Source organism: Urocitellus parryii, chromosome 10, assembly GCF_045843805.1.
Source record: "Urocitellus parryii isolate mUroPar1 chromosome 10, mUroPar1.hap1, whole genome shotgun sequence".
Classification (NCBI taxonomy): Eukaryota; Metazoa; Chordata; class Mammalia; order Rodentia; family Sciuridae; genus Urocitellus; species Urocitellus parryii.
Genome location: NC_135540.1, coordinates 117,598,752 through 117,618,002, shown reverse-complemented (window position 1 = coordinate 117,618,002; position 19,251 = coordinate 117,598,752). Strand labels below are relative to the sequence as shown.

At 35.5% G+C, this 19,251-nt stretch overlaps 1 protein-coding gene across 2 annotated transcripts in view; it reads right to left on the bottom strand.

The window, feature by feature from the left end:
* Positions 1-383: 383 nt before the first annotated feature.
* Arap2 (ArfGAP with RhoGAP domain, ankyrin repeat and PH domain 2) overlaps positions 384-19,251 on the bottom strand; it is a 169,422-nt gene continuing 150,554 nt past the window's right edge. For both annotated transcript variants that reach the window (XM_026386588.2, XM_026386586.2), the window contains 5 exons: positions 15,057-15,139; positions 12,856-12,891; positions 10,560-10,623; positions 5,319-5,453; positions 384-734 (listed from right to left, as the gene is read on the bottom strand). In XM_026386588.2, the coding sequence (XP_026242373.2) occupies positions 384-734; positions 5,319-5,453; positions 10,560-10,623; positions 12,856-12,891; positions 15,057-15,139 (669 nt within the window). The remainder of the gene's footprint in view (positions 735-5,318; positions 5,454-10,559; positions 10,624-12,855; positions 12,892-15,056; positions 15,140-19,251) is intronic.

The following is a 19,251-nucleotide window of genomic DNA, read 5'->3' as shown; positions in this document are numbered from 1 at the left end:
AAACACAGCATTTTATACAATACAGTACAGTTTGAGATTTCTGCTCATAAATTATTCCACTTAGATAACTACTTAAAAGGGTTGACCATTTAAAGTAACCCAACGCCTTCTTACACAGGTTAATACAATTGAACTTTACAAGCTTTGTTTAGACCAAAGTAAGGTTAATCTTACACTTCATCACATATATACATATTTTAAAATACTCTTCTAATGTCCGAGTATACCTACACAGATTTCTTAAATAGAGACAAACTTACCATAGACAAACTTTCAGGAATTATAATTTGGTTTCTGATTTAGACACAAACACTGTATACAATATTTAAAAAAATAATTTGTTAGACAATTCATTTAATTTCTTTCTGCAAAATCTGTTCACCCTATAACTCTTTAGGAAGGGTTCTTGACCGCTGTAGAACCACACTAAGTTCTTCAATGACCTTTGATGGCAATTTATGATCAGTGTCCAAAGCAGCTTTGCTATTCCTATCTTCGGCCTTGCCCAATGTCTTTAGGCCTTTGTGGCCTTTCTGGTGCCCACGTGGAACCTCGGACTCTGTGTCCTCCAGGCAGTTGAAACTCCGGTGTTTTCTGGTACGATTTCGAAGTTTGTCCTCCTTGTGCTCCAGGCACTGGGCTACGATGGAGGCTCTGTCCTTCAAGCTAGGGTCCATGAACTCTCTGTCATGCTTTTCACTGAGCCGCAGCCTTTCAAGTTCTGCTTTTGTACTCTAAAAATAAAATGTCCCATAGGAAAGCAAGATTTGGCATGACTGATGTTTAAGAAATATGTTCCACGTAGCAGTTGATGCTTTCTATATAAGAGCTTATTTCTAGGATGTAGGTCTAATTTTACTTTGACACAAATGGCGTATCTGAATTTATATACTCATCTTGGAGCTACAAAATCAAATATAGAGTGTGGAAATTCATTTTAACATGCATTTAACATACCATCTCAAAGATAACAGGCTAGCTATCCAAATTGATTCTCATTTCAAACTGGCCTCTTCCAACTCATTTCTGCTCATGGCCTGTGCATGCATTCTTAGTCCACAGAGTATGGTACTTGTGGGTCTAAGGGGAAAAGTGTTCTTTTTGGTCATGTGAGCCAGAGGTGCTCTGTACTGCAGCCCCCTCTTCGAGATTCACAACACATAATAGCATATTAAAGATTTTAAGAAATTTTGTGGCAGAGAAATTAGATTTGCTTTTTTCCCTTATTTTATTCTACTTGACTAGTAAAACCTTTTCCCCCATATAATGACTATTAGAATACCCCAGGTATGTTTTTTATAAATTAATTGATTTTTCAGTACTGAGAATTGAACCAAGGGATACTTAATCACTGAGCCACATCCGCAGATCCCCCTTTTAAAATTTTTTTTTATTTTGAGATAGGGTCTCCTTAAGTTGCTTAGGGCCTCACTAAGTTGCTGAGGCTGGCTTTGAAATTGGGATCCTCCTGTATCAGCCTCCTGAACGCTGGGATTACAGGCATGTTCAACTGCATCAGGTACATTTTTAGAAATCCTATATCAGTGCATGAGAGAGCACATTCATTTGGGAAACTGCAAGGTCATACAAGTACAAGATGTATACTCCAATGGAACAAAGGTAGACTTTTAAAACTAGCATTCAGGGCACCTTGTGGCTATGCAATACCTAATGTACAGAACGTTTCTGGATTCTCAAAGGAGACCACAAGCCAATCAAGTATAAGATATGGTTTTGTGTATCACATTAGTAGTTCCAATTGTCTTTCATCCACCATCAGAAATACTCTGGTACTCCCTCAAATGTAGAATGTAGGGCACAAGCAATATTAACACATACAATGCTGAAATTAGGTATACTATAAAATTTAGTATCAGTCTAAACAATGTATGACCTTTTGCTGGAAATATGGTGGAAGTGACCTGTTCAGAGTCAGAGGATGGGAGAGTTGAGAGTAGAGAAAACCATGAGTGCTTTACATGAATCAGACTCTGTTGTGCTAGAGGGATGTGCATGTTGTAAGGCCAGAAAACCAAGGGCACAGGTATTGAGGAATGAAGGGCAGTATTTATGTGCACGCTGTCCTTAGAAGATATTTATAATTTAAAAAGAGACAGATAAGATGTACAAGTAGGTAAACACCAGGTGGCTTGCTCCAGGCAGTACTATGTCACACAGCCTTGAGAGAAATGGAGCCTCTCTCCCCCAGCTGCAGAGAGCAGTGTCTACTGTCAAAGCCAGAGCTCTGGGCAGTGAATGGATTCTCAGAGCAAATCATTCACAGGGTTTTAATTGAGGCACTCACATATTAAATCCACTAAAGTCAGGGATGCATGGTTATGGGTGTCCTATAATACCAAAAAGAAATATGGCCAGCATATACAAATTGCCAGTACAAACTCTTTTAAATGACTTTTATTACTAAACCTGCAGTAATAATATTCATGATATAAATATTTAATAGCCATGTTATAAAACATATAATCATATCACTAAGTTCCCAATGCTTTAAGTTTTATATAACTATTTGCAGTTTAAAGTATATGATCTACATTTTAAGATGCAGAAATAGAAATTCAAAGAAGAAACAACTGGCCCAAAGTCACATAAGTGAGAGTTTGGAATGTGATCCCTGGCTGGCCTGGTTGATGTGTTTCTTTCTAGCACATCAAAATCCTCCAGGAAGACCAGGAAGGTAATGGAGGAGAAAGGGATGGATGGAATTCTAGATGACTTATCTTTGTTTCACTGGAGCATGTTCACTGGTTCATTATTTTTGTTTTACTGATATAATTTTAAAAAGGAGTGACCTTTTTGACAGGGGGCAGTATAATTCCTGGAGTAAAGCACTTCTCCTGCCTCAGCCTCTTGAGTCACCAAGACTAGAAGCCCATACCCCTGTGCCTAGCTATAAATGGCAATTTTGAAACCTATCCCATACTGTCTTCCAAGTTCTTATTTTCTTGTATCAACATATGATAACCATATGCCAGGTGCTATTCTAATAAATTCTCATGCATACTATTATTTAATCATCACAGCTACCTTAGAGAATAAGGGGCTTTAATTATCTTCAAATTCTTCCAGATAAATAAACAGAGAACACAAACCTATAGTGCCACCGGGAGTTTCTAATGTTTACTCTTGGACATGGTTTGCCCCTCTATAGGTGATTTCTTTGCCAATAATTTTACTCACCCTCACTTTTCACCTGGCTCTCTGCTCACTGACATAATTAATTTTAGAAATCACTACTTCCAGGAAGCCCTCCAGGCCTGAACGAGGTACTATCATACACCTCTCCAAAAAACCTCAGGCAATCCAAGTCAACTAATGTATTGATCTGCCAACAGCTTGTATTGAAAAATAATTCTCCCTCTGTATATCCCTTGGTATATATTTTTTTTCTGATGAATATATTAGTCCTTTTATGTCACTTTCTATTTTTAACAAAGTGTCAAAAATGGTTAGTCATTTTATAAATATATTTTCTTACATATTTGGATGAATCTAATCTCATTCTACAATAAGCATTTTTAAGGTTCACAGGAAAAAAATTTTTGTTCTTTAAATGTTGTTTAAATGCCTTTTAAAGTGAGTTTCAGTGCTTTCCCCAACACTAGAGAATTTTAAAAATATCTGCTAAATTTGTCAAATCAACAAAACACCATAATTACTAAATTTACAAAAAAAGTTTAGTTTACTATGATTCAGAAACTTTTCCAGCAATTACTATTGCATGGAATTGTTTTAAGAACTTTTAAAAATATTTTTTAGTTTTAGATGGATACAATACTTTTATTTTATTTTTATGTGGTGCTGAGGATGGAACCCAGTGCCTCATGCATGCTAGGTTAAGTGCTCTACCACTGAGCCACCCACCCCCTGTTTTATGAACTTTTAACAATTTTTTCATAGTTTTGTCAGTTTCCTGCTCTTAAGCATGTTAGAAAATTATTTCTAAAATTCTGGATTTGGGATTATGTAATAAATTAACATGGGTAATCATCACCAACACTGGATGTCAGTGTATTTTTTTACCCTAAAAATCTCTTTTTTGCTTTGCTTCATAACTGATCTTAAGGCAGTGCCAGGAGAAGCTAGGGTCCCTGTAGGGTATATGCACTCCCTATGTTAGTGCCACTGGTGCAACCTGTGTCCTCTGTCCTGGATTCCTATGGAATGTGACCCTTAAAACATTAGGATTCTAGATTTTTTCAAGGAGCCTTTAGCTCTGCAGTGTGGTTTATTATTCTTTCTTTTCTTCTCTCTCTCTCTCTCTTTCATATATATATATATGTGTGTGTGTGTGTGTGTGTATGTGTATATATATATATATATATATATATATATATATATATATATATATATACACTTAGAGGAATAAGGTCATAATTTTTTGGAGACTTAATTCTTTCCATCAGTGGAGCAGGACCAAGTAATACAACCAAGGACAAGCCTTTGTCTTTTAGAGAAGGAGTATTACAGTGGGAAAAATGTTCAAGTTCATTTTTGTGCAAGGAAAAACTTTGAAAAAACTTGATCATTAGGTTCAAGTGCCTTGAGTCTTTCCAAGATGATTTATGTTTGGAGGGCAAGAGATTCAAATAGCTTAATCCCAACTTTAAGCTCAAAAAGATAAAATGTTTTTCTCTTTGCTTTGAAGAACTCGATTAAGGTACTAAGACATGCATTAGTTCCAAAGTGGCTGACGAATTTTGGAAATGAAGAGCCTATGTTCTTCCCTGAAGAACCACACTTCATGTCAAGAATGACATTATTTGCACTTTCCTATCTCTCCAGATGAAAAAGAAAACAAATAGCAGCCTTCATGAAAAATGCCAAGTCTTTCTTTATGATGCTCGGGGGTCATCTTGTAGTTCCTTAAATTAGGAAGACACCCCATGGGTTCTCAAACCACTGGAACTTGGTTATGTCACTAGTAAATCTAGTTACCAAACTCTGGACATTTTTTGCCATGGTCTCACTCTAAGGGTTTTATATGTAAATTTTTAAGTCCAAATTCAGACAGTTATTTTACCATCAGAATTTCTATGCAAATATTTAAATTGCTTGGCTACTTAGAGATAAAAGTAATAAGTGGCATTGTACATACATAACTGGGTGGTCAGTGACATAAACATGACTAGCGCAGTTATTCATGATGGTTTCTTCATGTATATGGTGTTATTCTGTTTTTTGAAGTGATTATTACTGCGCTTTTGAGGTCAAGGAAGTATTTAACCTGCTTAGTCACATTAAAAGACAGAAAAACAAATCCATTAGGCTAATAGAAGACAACCCAAATCTCGACCCACCTCAAAGCTTCTCTGGGCTTGGGTTGCATTTGCCTCTTGCTGAATTGGAATCAGAGGTAAACCTCCAATTTTTGGATTTTTGGTTATTGACCGTTTCCGTTCCTTTCCAGCTGGCGGCCATATGTCATCTTCATGCTGTGGAAAAATGAGTTCACTCTGTTGGTGTGTGGTTTTGTCATGCAGTACCCCATGTTAGTGACTTGGCTCCTATTCTGTACATCCAAGTCAAGCGATCTGCCCTCCATAAGAATGCCACTGGTAATTATGATGTTGACTCTGGCAGCGACATGGCTAGAGGACCTGAAACTCTTAAGTGAGCTGAGCTTTGAGGTCTCAGTTCAATTTCTAAGTTTCAAATTCATGCCTTCGTACTACTTACCAAGCCAAATGGGGGAAAATATTTGAGAAAACTGGCAAATCTCTTTGTAATAGAAAAATAATACACTTGTCTATATTTCCAGATCCTGTAATAAAAGTAGCTATACATTTATTTTCTCCCTAACACCAAAGGTGATCTTAATGTAAAAACAATTTGATTTTACATCCCCGAATCAACCTAAGGCGTGGATATCTGAGAAATTACCCTTATTTTATGACCTTTTGAAAAATGTTACTTTTTTATCTAATTGAATTTTGAAGAAATGTTACCTGTTTACACAGACATTTATACTGAAAATAGCTGTACAACAGAGAGTACGGCACATTTGTTTTCAAATTATTGACTATACATTCTAGCCCACTAAACAGTTATAGATATGACTGAAGAAAAGTTAATTTTGCAATAGGGGATAACTGTCCACAGGTAAAAATATAAGCTTTTGAATGATTAATCCTTGAGATATACATATAAAAGAAAAATCTTTAAAGAATATTTCTACTCCTCAGGGTAGATTAACTTTTTAAAAATTGGGTAAAACAAATTGATTTTTCAGACAACTATGGAAAAAAATACAGAACACCAACTACAAAATGAGAAGTTTAAGATGCTTTGGTGAAATAAAAAACATTTGGTGAACTATATAGCAAAATGCCTCCTCTTTGTTTTCATCATTTGTTAAAGTTCTTGTTCTTATGTTGCAGTTAGTATTTTAATGCATTATTTTATAACAAAGAATTCATTTCTACAAATACATAATGTGTACCCTTTAAAGTAGCTAATTTACATTGATGGGCTTACTTGGTAGATTTTTGTGCCTATCAATATACACGTACCATTTCATCTAATCTTCAATTATTCTACAGTGTTAAGTTCTATTGTTATTAAACTTAGTGTTTATGTATAATATATACCTTTGAATATTAGTGAAGTAATTACCTTGATTCAGCAAACCTGTAATGGCAGATGGTACGGTATTTCAATAAAAAAAAGGTATACACTTCATGTTGTTATTAATTATTATTTTTTAATTTATTTTTGGTACCAGGGATTAAACCTAGGGGCACGTAACCACCAAGTCACATCCTCAGCCCAATTTTATTCTTGATTTTGAGACAGGGCCTTTCTAAGTTGCTTAGGGCATAAGTTGCTGAGGCTGGTTTTGAACTTGCAATCCTTGTGCCTCAGACTACCACTGGGATTGTTTTTATGTCATGGTCCCAAACATTGTAAAATTAACTTTGATATTATGTAATGAGGTTGTTCTCAACATGTCAAACTATGAGAAATCTATTAGAGAAGGAATTTAGGTGACTTTTCAAATTGCTGATATATAACATGTATGCTAAATGATGATTTGGGGAAAGCAGAAATCCCTAGGTCAGAGTGACATGTTCTTATTTAACATTTATAGCTATTGGTAAGTGACTTCAAAAGTCATGCAACAGGATTATACACTTGAGGATCATACTCTCACTGTTATACTGATCATACTCCACTTCTGCCTCTCACTTTCTAACTTGACCTCCCCAACTTTTCAGCTTTGTTTCATTCAATATAAATATTTTTTTGACTCATTGAGACTCCTAATCCATTCACCAACATTCTTCTTCCATGTTTTTTTTTTCCTGTTTCCTTCATAGCTTGACTCAAATTTCATGGTGAATTAGTAAACTCTCTTTCCCTTATAAAACATCTTTAAGTCCCATGCTTAATTCTATAATACTTTATTTTGCAAAGCCCCAAACCTAAACATAATTCTAATTTCTGGGTGTCTGCTAGTTGATGGAGGAAAAGCAGAAGATTATTCTGTAGCTTCATCTCACTTTAAATCTAGCCTTAAATTTCCAGAAAGCAGCTAGAAAGTACCTTGGAGTTCTGGTGCAGGACAACTGGCTTCTGCACACTCTATACGAATTATTTCCCCACTTTTCTCCACCTTCCTAATAGCTTTGCCTGCCGTACAAATTATGTACTTGCTGATTTCATTTTAAAAGTTATTAGAATCACTTAAGAATATAATATTCCCACCACAAAATGTACTGATGTCCCTGCATCCATTAACTTCTTCCTTGTAATTTAGCATTTGCTCATTTGCTCTGATTTTGAGTAGCCTTGTTCCAGTCCTATCTATAATTGCTCAGTAGACCAGAATGTGTAGTCAATAATTTGAGAACAAATGTGCCACACTGTTGAGTAATGATTTTTAGGCTCTGATGAACAAACGTGCACATGACCACAGTGCTTCACGTCTGCCCAGGGCCTCTCATGATTTCCAATCTCTTTCTTCCTCTGTCAGCTTATTTTTCAATCACTGGATTTCCTCCATCAGCATATATATCAAATAGATAGTCTCCTATCTTAAAGACAAAGGGAAACCCCCAATCCTACCTTGACCTCTTCTTCCTACCTGGTCACAGCATCATGATCTCCACAGCAAATTACCTGTCAGACTTTTTGTATCTGGTACCTGCTTTTCTTCCTCTCACCCCTCCTTATTTCCTTTGTTTTTATCTAGCCTGCTTTACCTTGGAAGTTCACAATGTTCCATGTGCTCTCCATCTCTCTGCCCCTCCGCTCTGTTACCTCATCCAATCCTACAGCTTTCTCTACAATCACAAATTTACATTTCAGCCCCAAACTTTTGCCTGAGAGTTTTTGACCCAAGTTGCATTTCCATTTGTGTATCTAAAGGTATCTCAGATTTCATGTGACCCAAACCAAACTCTTAATTTCACCATACATCTCTGATACTCTTAAAACAGGGACACTAAATATGATCTGTCTCTGCGTACCTTATATCTTCCATTGCACCGTCCTCTTTATGGAATAAAATGAGACATGATAACATCTCTGCAACAGGACAGTGCTGGCCCCTGTCCTTAGAATGACCCCTCTGTCTTCTGTTTTGGAATTAGGGCTCGAACCCAGGGCTCTGTGTATTTGAGGCAAGTGCTTTGCCACTAAGATACATCCCGGCACCTAGAATGACCCCTTTTAATACTGGATGACCCATCCGCATTTCAGACAGATCTCAGCTCCCCCTGTCATCTACTCAAAAAGCCAATATCTGAGAGTTTTTCTCCGCGAGGGCCCTCCTTATCTCAGCCATGTTCTCTTCTTCTTTTCCTCCCTGCTCCTCATGTCTTTCCTCATCCTTGTCCCAAACACTTGGCCCTATTATTTTCTCTTCCTCCCACTTCTGCAGATTATTCAGATTATTTTATCACAGTGATGTCCATCTGAATTTTTATCTGATTATTTGTTTGTCATCTTTTCCTCTTTCCTATTTTAGAAATACTGAGTACGTGTTATAATGGATATAATGGAGAAGTATAAGGTGCTGAGGGTCTAACTGTTCTGAAGGCCAGGGAGGTTTTCTCTGAGAATATGATATTTAAGGTGACATCTAGAGAGCTTTTGAAGTAAAGGGAAGAGGGGATGGATATTAGAAAGTTTTCTAGTTGCCAGAAAGAACTCCTTGTAAGGAACATTTGCTGTGTGTGTGTGTATGTGTGTGTTGTGTGCACACACATATTAATGTATATCTATGCTACTTTGCTGTTTCCCTACCATGAGGCATAAATCCTTGATCCAAGAGAGCCTCTGTGTTTATCTTAATGAGGGAGCTGAATAATCTGCAGAAGTAGGAGGAAGAGAAAATAATAGGGCTAAGTGTTTGGGATGAGGATGAGAAAGGACATGAGGGGCACGGAGGAATAACTTGGTCATAGAAGTAGGCCCTGCTTATGCTGTTTCAACCTCAGAGTCTACTGACTTCAATTATAAAAACAGAAGCACAGGATTAGATTTATTGCTGACAAAAACTATAACAGCGTTTGACTACATAGTCCCAACTTGACTAAAACCCTTCAAGTCTAGTATTTTTGTTTTTTAAGCAGAGTCTGAGTGCCTGAATTTTCAAAAAGTCAGCAGCTAGTCTTTTCTTCCAAATGCATTCCTGTGCAGTAACAGAAGGGGCAGGCTGGAGGAGTCACGTTTATTAACCACTGGAAAGGTTAATGAATTAAATGAACAGAGAAAACGTTTTTTCAAGACAAGTAAGGACTAGATTTTGGGGTAAGTCAACTTCTTCCTTATAAAGGAAACAGGGAAGTACCCTCTCAGTAATGAAGAATGGCAACTTAATCGTTAACAATGAATGCCAACACTCTGTGTGAAGCAATGCTGGGAATTCAGCCAGACAAGGTTGGGAAAGAAACCAATCTCATTAATGGGACTATTTAACCCTTCTCTGAAAGAGTGAGTCCTCCTCCAGGGAGGAGACTAAATGGGAAGCTGAGTGTAAGCACTGTCTCAGAAAACCCTGAGTCTGAACCACTAACGAAATGAATAGCCCTGGGAAATGATGGCACATCCACTCTTAAAGACACATGGTTTGTTAACAGGAGTGTACAAGTTGACTGTTCAGAAGTACCTAGCATACACCAGTTATGAAAGAAATGTACACTCCTACCCTAACTTCTGGAAACACTGGGATGGGAGGATGGAGAACAGAAATGGAAACAGGATCCGTCCCTAAATAAAGACGACGTGGGACTCTGGTGGGATGATAGCTGAGTCCCTCTTCCCTGTGCTGCCATGGTAAAGTGCACGTGTCTCCTGAGCCAAGGAACTGCTGCTGGCTGATAAAGAGGAAGTCTGATAGAATCAACTTTTTCAAAGGGCAATGGATGGATTTAGATTCATATATTTAAAAAAATGAGCATAAAAGTTTATTTTAATTGTATGAATATTAAAACTATTATAAAAGTTTTTTTTAAAAGAAAAAGTCACAAGCATATCAGCATTTCCTATATATGAAGTTGCTATATTCCATTCAGTAGTTAAAACAGATATCATACCTGTGCAATAAAGATACTGGCCATCCACTCCATCTGAGTGTGTGAACTTTCACAACACAGGTGCCTGTAAAACAAGATTCATAAAATAAATAATTCAAAACGACAACTGGATAGTCTCCACAGAATTCCTTTGGCAATAGAGCTATCAGAACTCCTTTTGGCTTTCTCTTGATTTAAAGTGGAATATTTCAGTCCAAGTAGTTTCTGTTAGGTAAACAATATCAAAATAACAGTGTAAATATATTGGTTTAAACAAAATACAGCAAAGGGCTTTGGTAACTGCTGCAAAATAATCAATATTTTTAGAGAGGCAGAAAGTCAATATCATTTTGCTTTTTTGGGTACATGACTGTAAAACAATTTTTTCCCCAGAAACTCTGACACACACACACACACACACACACACACACACACACACACACATTCTTACGATGGAAGATTTTTTAAAAAATGCTTAGGCAGGTCTCATAATGATTAGACACACTAATATCCACAGACTCATAAAAAATAAACTACATGAAAAACCACTACATACCCAGTAATACTGATTCAGTTACCTTATATTGAAATCCTGAATAAAACAGAGATCTTGCCCTCAAGGTTTTTGTAGTATATTTGGGGAGCTAGGCATGTGAACCAGTAAATTTTAGCACAGTATGAAAAAGTGAAAGTGAAGCTGAATAGCAACACAGAAACTGTAGGTGCTGGGGAAGAGCAGGGAGGTGGCATATTTTTTTAAGAAGAAGAGTTTTTATAACTGATGTTAGCATGATATAAGAGAACATTTCCATGTAATTATGTTCTTCCTATTCTTATATTATTAAAATTAATTTCCTTGAAAAACTGATAAAAATGAAATTTCAAAAAAAAATGCTTTCTTCCTTCATCAGAGTCTTAGGAAGTCAAATGTCTCTTCTCATTATCATGTCCAAACAAAAAAATTATCTTATGTATGTACCCCTGTATATAAAATACTACAGATGCAGAGAAATAATAAATAATTATGACAGATGGGAGTCATCTGATAAGCCTTTGGGGGCATCCAAGTTATCATCTGAAAGAAGAATGACTTGGGTGTGATGGCACATGCCTGTAATCCCAGCGGTTTTAGAGGCTGAGGCAGGAGGATCACAAATTCAAAGCCAGCCTCAGCAACTTAGCGAGGCTCCATCTCAAAATTAAAAATTAAAAAAAAAAAGAGCTGGGGATTTGGCTCAGTGGTTAAGCACCTTTAGGTTCAATCCCTGGTACAAAAAAAAGAATGACAGTTTGAGTTGACAATTTCATCAGGAAGACGATAAAAGCCATGAGAAAATGGGAGAGGTCAGTAAAAGACCACACATAGTGTACATGTAGATATGAAGCAACAATAAAGTATTAAAGGCAGACTCTCATTCTATTCTTAAGTACAAAAGAGAAGCTTATGGGAAACGAAGCTGATGGTGTCACATCGAGGGCCTTGCATGCCATGCCAGCAATCCTGTCCTTGTCCTCTATGTGATAAGATTCACAGAGGAGTTTGAAGGCAGAAGAGAAATATGACTCACTGGAGAAATGTCTCTCAGGCAGTTGGTGGAAGATGTAACTGAAAATAAAGTCAAGTCAGAAACATAAAGAGAATGCAAGGTTTCTAGAATAATCCATGCAGATCAAAGACCTGGCCCATAGGATACCAGATATGGGTGTGTGAGGGGATAATGAAAAGGCTGGTATGGTACAGTTTAGGTAAGGATTAGACACAGGGAAATGAAGAAGAGAAGGTGTTTAGTGCAACCTCCGAAAGTACATATATAGAAAGAACAGGTCTGAGACTAGGATACGTATGCCTTTCAATCCTATAGTTTATTCTTTCTGAAAAATTGAATTTTGCTTATGTATCTCTTAAAAGCTGGATTCTACAATCATATAATATCTAAGGAATCGTATGTAGTTTCTATTAAGAGTCAAAGAAGACACAGGGATTAAAATAGACCTGAACCTCAATACAAATATATTTTCCTCTTCGTTTTTTTAATTCTTATTTTTAAATTTTAAGTGGACACAATATCTTTATTTTACACTTATGTGGTGTTGAGGATCGAACTCCATGCCTCAGGCATGCTAGATGAGCACACTACCGCTGAACCACAACCCCAGTCCCATATTTTCCTCTTCTTAAACTGAAAGTATTTAGAAGAGAGTTTGAATTCTCCTGGGTAAAACACTTCCTGTCTGTAGTTCTATCTGCTAAGTAATGAAGTCATTCTTTTTCTAAAGTTGTCACCCAAATATCAAAAGTTCTCAACTATTAACTTACCAGTGATGTTTTTCAGAGAATGCGGTCAATCCCCAGCTGTGTTCCAAGGGAAGAAACACATACAATACATTAAAATGATAATTTTTATGAGGCTAAAAAACAGGATTAGATATTAGAAGATAATATTTAATGGTGGCAATGCATGATAAAGTAGATTTATACAAGTAATGATTCAATATGTACCTCTAGGTAAATGCTAAATGTTTATAAAGATTTGCTACACATTTATACAGGCGGAAGGGAGAGGAAGGATTCTTGCAACGGGGCAGAGGGGAAAATCTGTGAGAAGATACTCTTAAGTGAATACTATGGTTTAGATGTGGTTTGTTCTCATTGGTCCTTGTGTTGAGGGCTTGGTCCTCAGTGTAGTGATGTCTGGAGGTGATGGAACCTTTAAGCTGTGGGGGAATATTGGAAGGTCCTTAGATTACTAGGCACATGTCCTTGGAAAAGATCAACGTAGTTTTCAAGCAATCCCTCAGTAGTTCTCAGGAGAGGGTTGTGATAAAACCCTAAGCCTAGCCCCAACCAGCTCTCTGGCTTCCTCTTTGGAGATAGGAACATGAGAATCTCCACACATTCCCACCAGTGCCACCCACTATGATGTGGCACTGCTGAGAGGATCCGGTGAGAAGACAGCCCATGTAGGTACCATTCCTTTGACCCTCCCAAACTGTAAACTCTCATCTTATTTCAGCCATTTTCTTAAAGACAGTTGTCCTTACTCAGTGAATCAGTCAATTTTGTGTTACCCTAAGTAGTTTGCCTTAGGTGTTTTGTTATGGTAACACAAATATGTAAAATATAAAAAGAGTCCACATTTTCTGTACCATATATCTAACACATTGAGTAAAAACAAATGTCTGCAGGCAGGCACAATGGCACATGCCTGTAAGCCCAGTGGCTCCAGAGACTGAGAGGCAGGAGGATCATGAGTTCAAAGCCAGCCTCAGCAAAAGCGAGGCTTTAAGCAACTCAGTGAGACCCTGTCTCTAAATAAAATGCAAAACAGGGTTGGGGATATGACTCAGGGGTCGAGTGTCCCTGAGTTCAATCCTTGGTACCAAAAACTAAACAAACAAACAAAACCAAATGTCAGCACAAATGGCTGGAATTATATATATTTTGGGGGAAATCAATGAATATGATAGTTGTAACACAGGTATATGTGCTGACCTTGGAAAATAAGTATGGAGAGAAAAATAAGGAAATTTGTGGTAATAGAATCTGAGAAGTCAGCAAATGCAGTTCATTAAAATCTTGTTTCATGATATTAAGAAAAATATTTCTGTGAGCATTAATTAGCTAACCGAAATGATCTGTGATATGAAATTGTATGTAAAGTGAATGCTGGGGTGAATCAAGTGTTATAGAAGCCCACAAAATATAAAATATAAAAGGAGTCCACATTTTCTGAACCATATATTTGCTGTGTGTTTGGAATACCAAATTTAACATAACAAAAAGGGCAAGTTACATAAAGGCTGAACATTTTCTCTGATATGTAGATGCTAATTCACAAAAAGTGGGGGCTAGGGAAAAATAGAGCTACTTTGGATTAGGCAGGAGGGAGTGAAGGGAGGGAAGAGGGCATGGGGATAGGAAAGATAGTAGAAAGACTGAGACATTACAACCCTATGTGCATATATGATTACACAACCAGTGTGATTCTACATCATGTACAATCAGAAGAATGAGAAGTTCTAGTTCATTTGTATATGATGTGTCAAAATGCATTCCATTGTCATGTATAACTAATTAGAACAAATAAAAAAATGACTTAGGCAAAAAAAAGTGTTGGGGGGTTACAGACTAGGACCAAAATATTTGAAAAGCCAAGTATCAAAAGCCTGGAGGGCAGCGTTAGCTTTCTTGTGGGTAGATTTGCCTGGAAGAGTACTTACACCCCCAGGCAGTGTTGGTCTCAATCAAGATAAGAGGAGGAACCCTCATCCTCCTGAGGATTTCTTGCTTTACTTGAGGAAGATTACCAAGGAGCTTGGCACAAATCTCAGTGGGAACTTCTCCCCTCCTTGTCTACTACACAGTTCCCTGATCTGCTACAGAGGTACAACTCAAGAAATCTGCCTAAAATTTACTTCACAGAAAGTTAAACTCACGTCACTGATCTCTAAATCCTGCAATGCACTTACTTTCCTGACTTTTTTTCCTTTCAACAACCCTTTGTTTTCAGACTTTACCTGGTTGGAGGCTTCATTTTCTTCTTCACACCAAGATAAAACTTCATTGCACTGAGAGGAAACATTTTGTCATATTTACTGCTCTGTAAAGGAAAAAAAAACCAAAACGGCAATTGAACAGTTTTTATAATGAAACAAGTATTTTTCTTGACATTAATAACTGGGTTTAGAATTATTTAGTTTCTCCAATGCTTCATAAATTTAATAAAAATTTTAATAAATGAAGTGTCTTAATTACAATGTAATTAAATAAATGCTTTTAAATAATCTTGTATATACACATCCAAATGTCCCTTGGGGACAGATGTACATCAGAACTGATTTTTTTCATATTTTAAAAATATAACAAAATCATTTGCCATATATTATGTAACTTTATCACACCAACTGTATTATCTGAGGGCAGTACACTGTATTAAAATACATTCAAAATTCTGTAATGAAATGCATGACATTTTATACAATGTGAGCAAAATACAACTCTGTATATATTCATGTTAGTTGGGTCAAATTTTGGCACTAGGTAATACATGATTTTCTGGACATTTTTAATTTCAAAGACTATGTATTCCTATGGACACATATTTAAGCTATCTTAAATATCATCTCTAATAATAATTTATTCAAGTTTAGCTGAAAAAATAAACATTTTACCATAGATTAACTGAATTGTATTTTCTCCACAAATTTCCTAACACATTTATCTGTGCTTAAGTAAAGATTTAAAAAGTTTTAAAAGATGCGTGAATATATATTCACATAGGTAAATTATTTGACATAGGCAAAATTTTAATCAGTATATTCTAACTTAAAGCCTAATATAATAATCACATAGATCTCATCATTCACCTTTGGATATTCTATAAAAGATTTTACAAAGAGGATAACTATGGGAATAATTTATAACACAACTTTCTCCATATCTCAAACATTTGTAAGGAAATCTTTTTGTTTCATACTGGTATGCAGATATCATTTATAACTAAAAGTGATGGATTTGAGTTCAGAAAGACTATGGTATAAATCTGGTTATACCTTGTTAGTTTGTAATTTTACTTAAATTTCTCTGACTTAATTTTCTTGTTTGTGAATAAGGATGGTAAAATTATTGACAGTATAAATTGGGTTATTATGAAGATTAAATGTACAAAGTTTTATTGTGAAGGGTTACTGTAAAAATAAAACAAAAAATGCCTATAAAGGGTATAGTCCACTAATTGCATAAAGTGAGCTCAAAGAAAATAATAACTATCATTGTTATAAATTTAGAACACAATCTCATAAAATTTTGAAATATGGGTATTTTTTAGGATCCTGGGACAATGCACAGATGCCAATGTAGCAAATGTACAGCTCTACTGTACTAAGTTCTATATTATGTCTTTTCTTTGTAACAACAGTTAAATTTGAAAAGTAAAGGGTAGAGAACTTTTTTTTTTTTTTTTTGGTGGTGCTGGGGATTGAACCCAGGGCCTTGTGCATGTGAGGTAAGCACTCTACTAACTGAGCTACATCCCCAACCCAAGAACATGTTTATAAAACGAAAAACTGGTTTCCATGTAGCAAGCAGGTTAGGAGAGTACAAAGGAAAAATATATAGCTAGGTAATCAGAAATATGATAAAGAGCAATGCTCTGGTGAACAACAGTCTCTGTGGCAGGAATCATAAAGTCCACAGTGGTGAATTTATTTTTAATCATTAGTTAGTATCACTAAATTTGTTATTTTTATCACCAAAGATATTTTTAAAAATATGTATCTTGGATTTTTTTTCCTTACTGTTACAGATAGATTTTCAGATCTGCAGACACTGGGAAATGGGTTAGGAACATCATTAAGAATTAGATTTTTGCCAAGATGGATGACTGACTTATAAAGTTTTGGTTATGCATTTACTAGCCATTTGTAGTTTTGATATGTCAACAATTTATCCATGTCTTTATTTATTTTTTTGCACTACTTCTTTATATATTAAACATGACATTATGTGTCTCTTAAGTGAAATATTCTATTCCAATTGCTATCTGCCATAATTTTGCTCACTGTTTACTTCCATTATTTTTATTAAGTCAAATATATTGATTTTTTTCTTTTAAAGTTTCTTAACTTTTATTTAAGTTTGAAGTGGTCTGACACATCTCATACTCAGTTCCATGCTCTTATACCTTCAAAGGTTGCTATCTTTAAAATTTTAAGTCATCAATTTAGAATATATTTTTATTTCTCCAGATAGTGGAGACTTTAAATTGAAATTTTTTTGACAATTATTCCACCTCATGCACTTTTCATAGAATATTTATTCAAAAAATAAATCCTAATATCTAATTCTCTTAAGTGACTTTATAGTACCATTCTTCTATGGTATGTTCACTTTTATGGTAGGATTATATTATTTAAGCTATTTTAGCTTTAACATATATCTTTTTAAAAATTTTAAAAAATTATTTAAGCACATACTTTATTAGGAAATAAACAGGCCTAACCTAGTATTCACTTTCTTTTTTTTATTCTAATTTGTTATATATGACAACAGAATGCATTACAATTCATATTACACATATGGAGCATAATTTTTCATATCTCTGGTTGTATATAAAGTATATTCACACCATTTGATATATCTATAAATAGTTGGAAAAACAGAAAATAGAAAATAGTTGGGAAAATAGATCACAATTGTTTAATTTTTTTATCCCCCGATTGCAATTATTCTCACTTATTTGAAGTAGATTATCATTACTGCAAAGTATTAAAACACAACTCCCTTTGAAAATTTGAAAAGGATTATAGTTATGATCAATCGATATTAGAGAGGTTAATATTTTACTTCTATCAGTGAATTTCTATAATTTTCCTCAAATTAGTCTCTACTTCTTGGTAAGGTCATTTTTTGATAGTTTATGCACTTTTTTTTTCTTTTACGTCCCACAGGGACTGATTTCTGACTTTGCGACCTGCTAACTTTCTCAACTTTCAGAAAGAACATTCCAAAATTTGGATGATCTATTACAGAATAGTTGGGTGGCTTGCTTTGGTGCTCAGCATCCCATTGTAAGAGATATTCAAAGAGAAAGCTGACTTTTAGGAAAATGCAGCAGAGGTGACTGCTGGCCACCTTTGTCAGAGGTCAATCAGATCACAGCCAATATGTCCTCTCTGATAGTTTAGACAGTCATTCCCTTGGACACAGTACCAACAAACAGCAGTGGGGTAGGGTAAGAGGCAGCAATTCCAATAGAACAGGGAGGGTGGCCACGCATGTGTAAGGAGGAGAAATACAAAAAACAGTGACGAGTTCAGGCTTGCCTACGTTTTGAAGACCTTTTGTTAAGAGGTTGATAATCTAAAGTAACACAGTGAATTCCCCGAGCCACTTCTGGCACCCAAGTTCATTATTTTATAATATATTCTTTCTAAAAAAAAACACCAATAAAATCATCAGAGAGATCAACAATTGTGAAAAGAAATATTTTTTTTTTGTTGCAATCTTTAAAGTGAATATGCATGAAGAGGAACTGGAAAGATACTAATAAAACAGTCTTTGTAAAAGGAAAATCACTTGGCAAGATGAATTTACCACTGGCATATTACAACTCTCTCTTTTGGTGTATATAATTTCTGGATAATTCCTCCAAAAAGTTCAATGCACTATATACTGTTATAAAGTCTGTAATCTGTTGCTTGAACCACCACATTTCAAAGTAAAACTTTTAACTAAGCCAATTAAATAAGCATGCTTAAAAAATTATTCCTGTAGCTAAAAGGAGTTTGCTTATTAGTGTGTGCAACTTTTAACGACCCCCTTTACTTACTTGCTTTTTTCACACTATTAACAGTATCATGGCAATATTCTTTGAAACCTCTCACCTTTTATGTAAATCAAGTCTGAAAACATTTTAATTAACATTTTTCTGTGCAGGGAAAACTTGCAAAACAAAATATACCTTCCCCTGTGTATTACCCTAATTTGTTGTTAATGAACATTCATAAATTATCTCTAATTAACACAAAGTTGCTTTAAATACACTTCTCAATTTGGAATTTCGACTCCCTTCTCAGGAAATCATTTTTTAAATACATACAAGTACAGATATATTAATGGCAAATGTCAAAACACAGCCAAATCTTTACTTAAGTTGGGGGATTTTACCATTGATTATTACTTGTGCAACTTCTTGAAAAGTTAATACTGGCA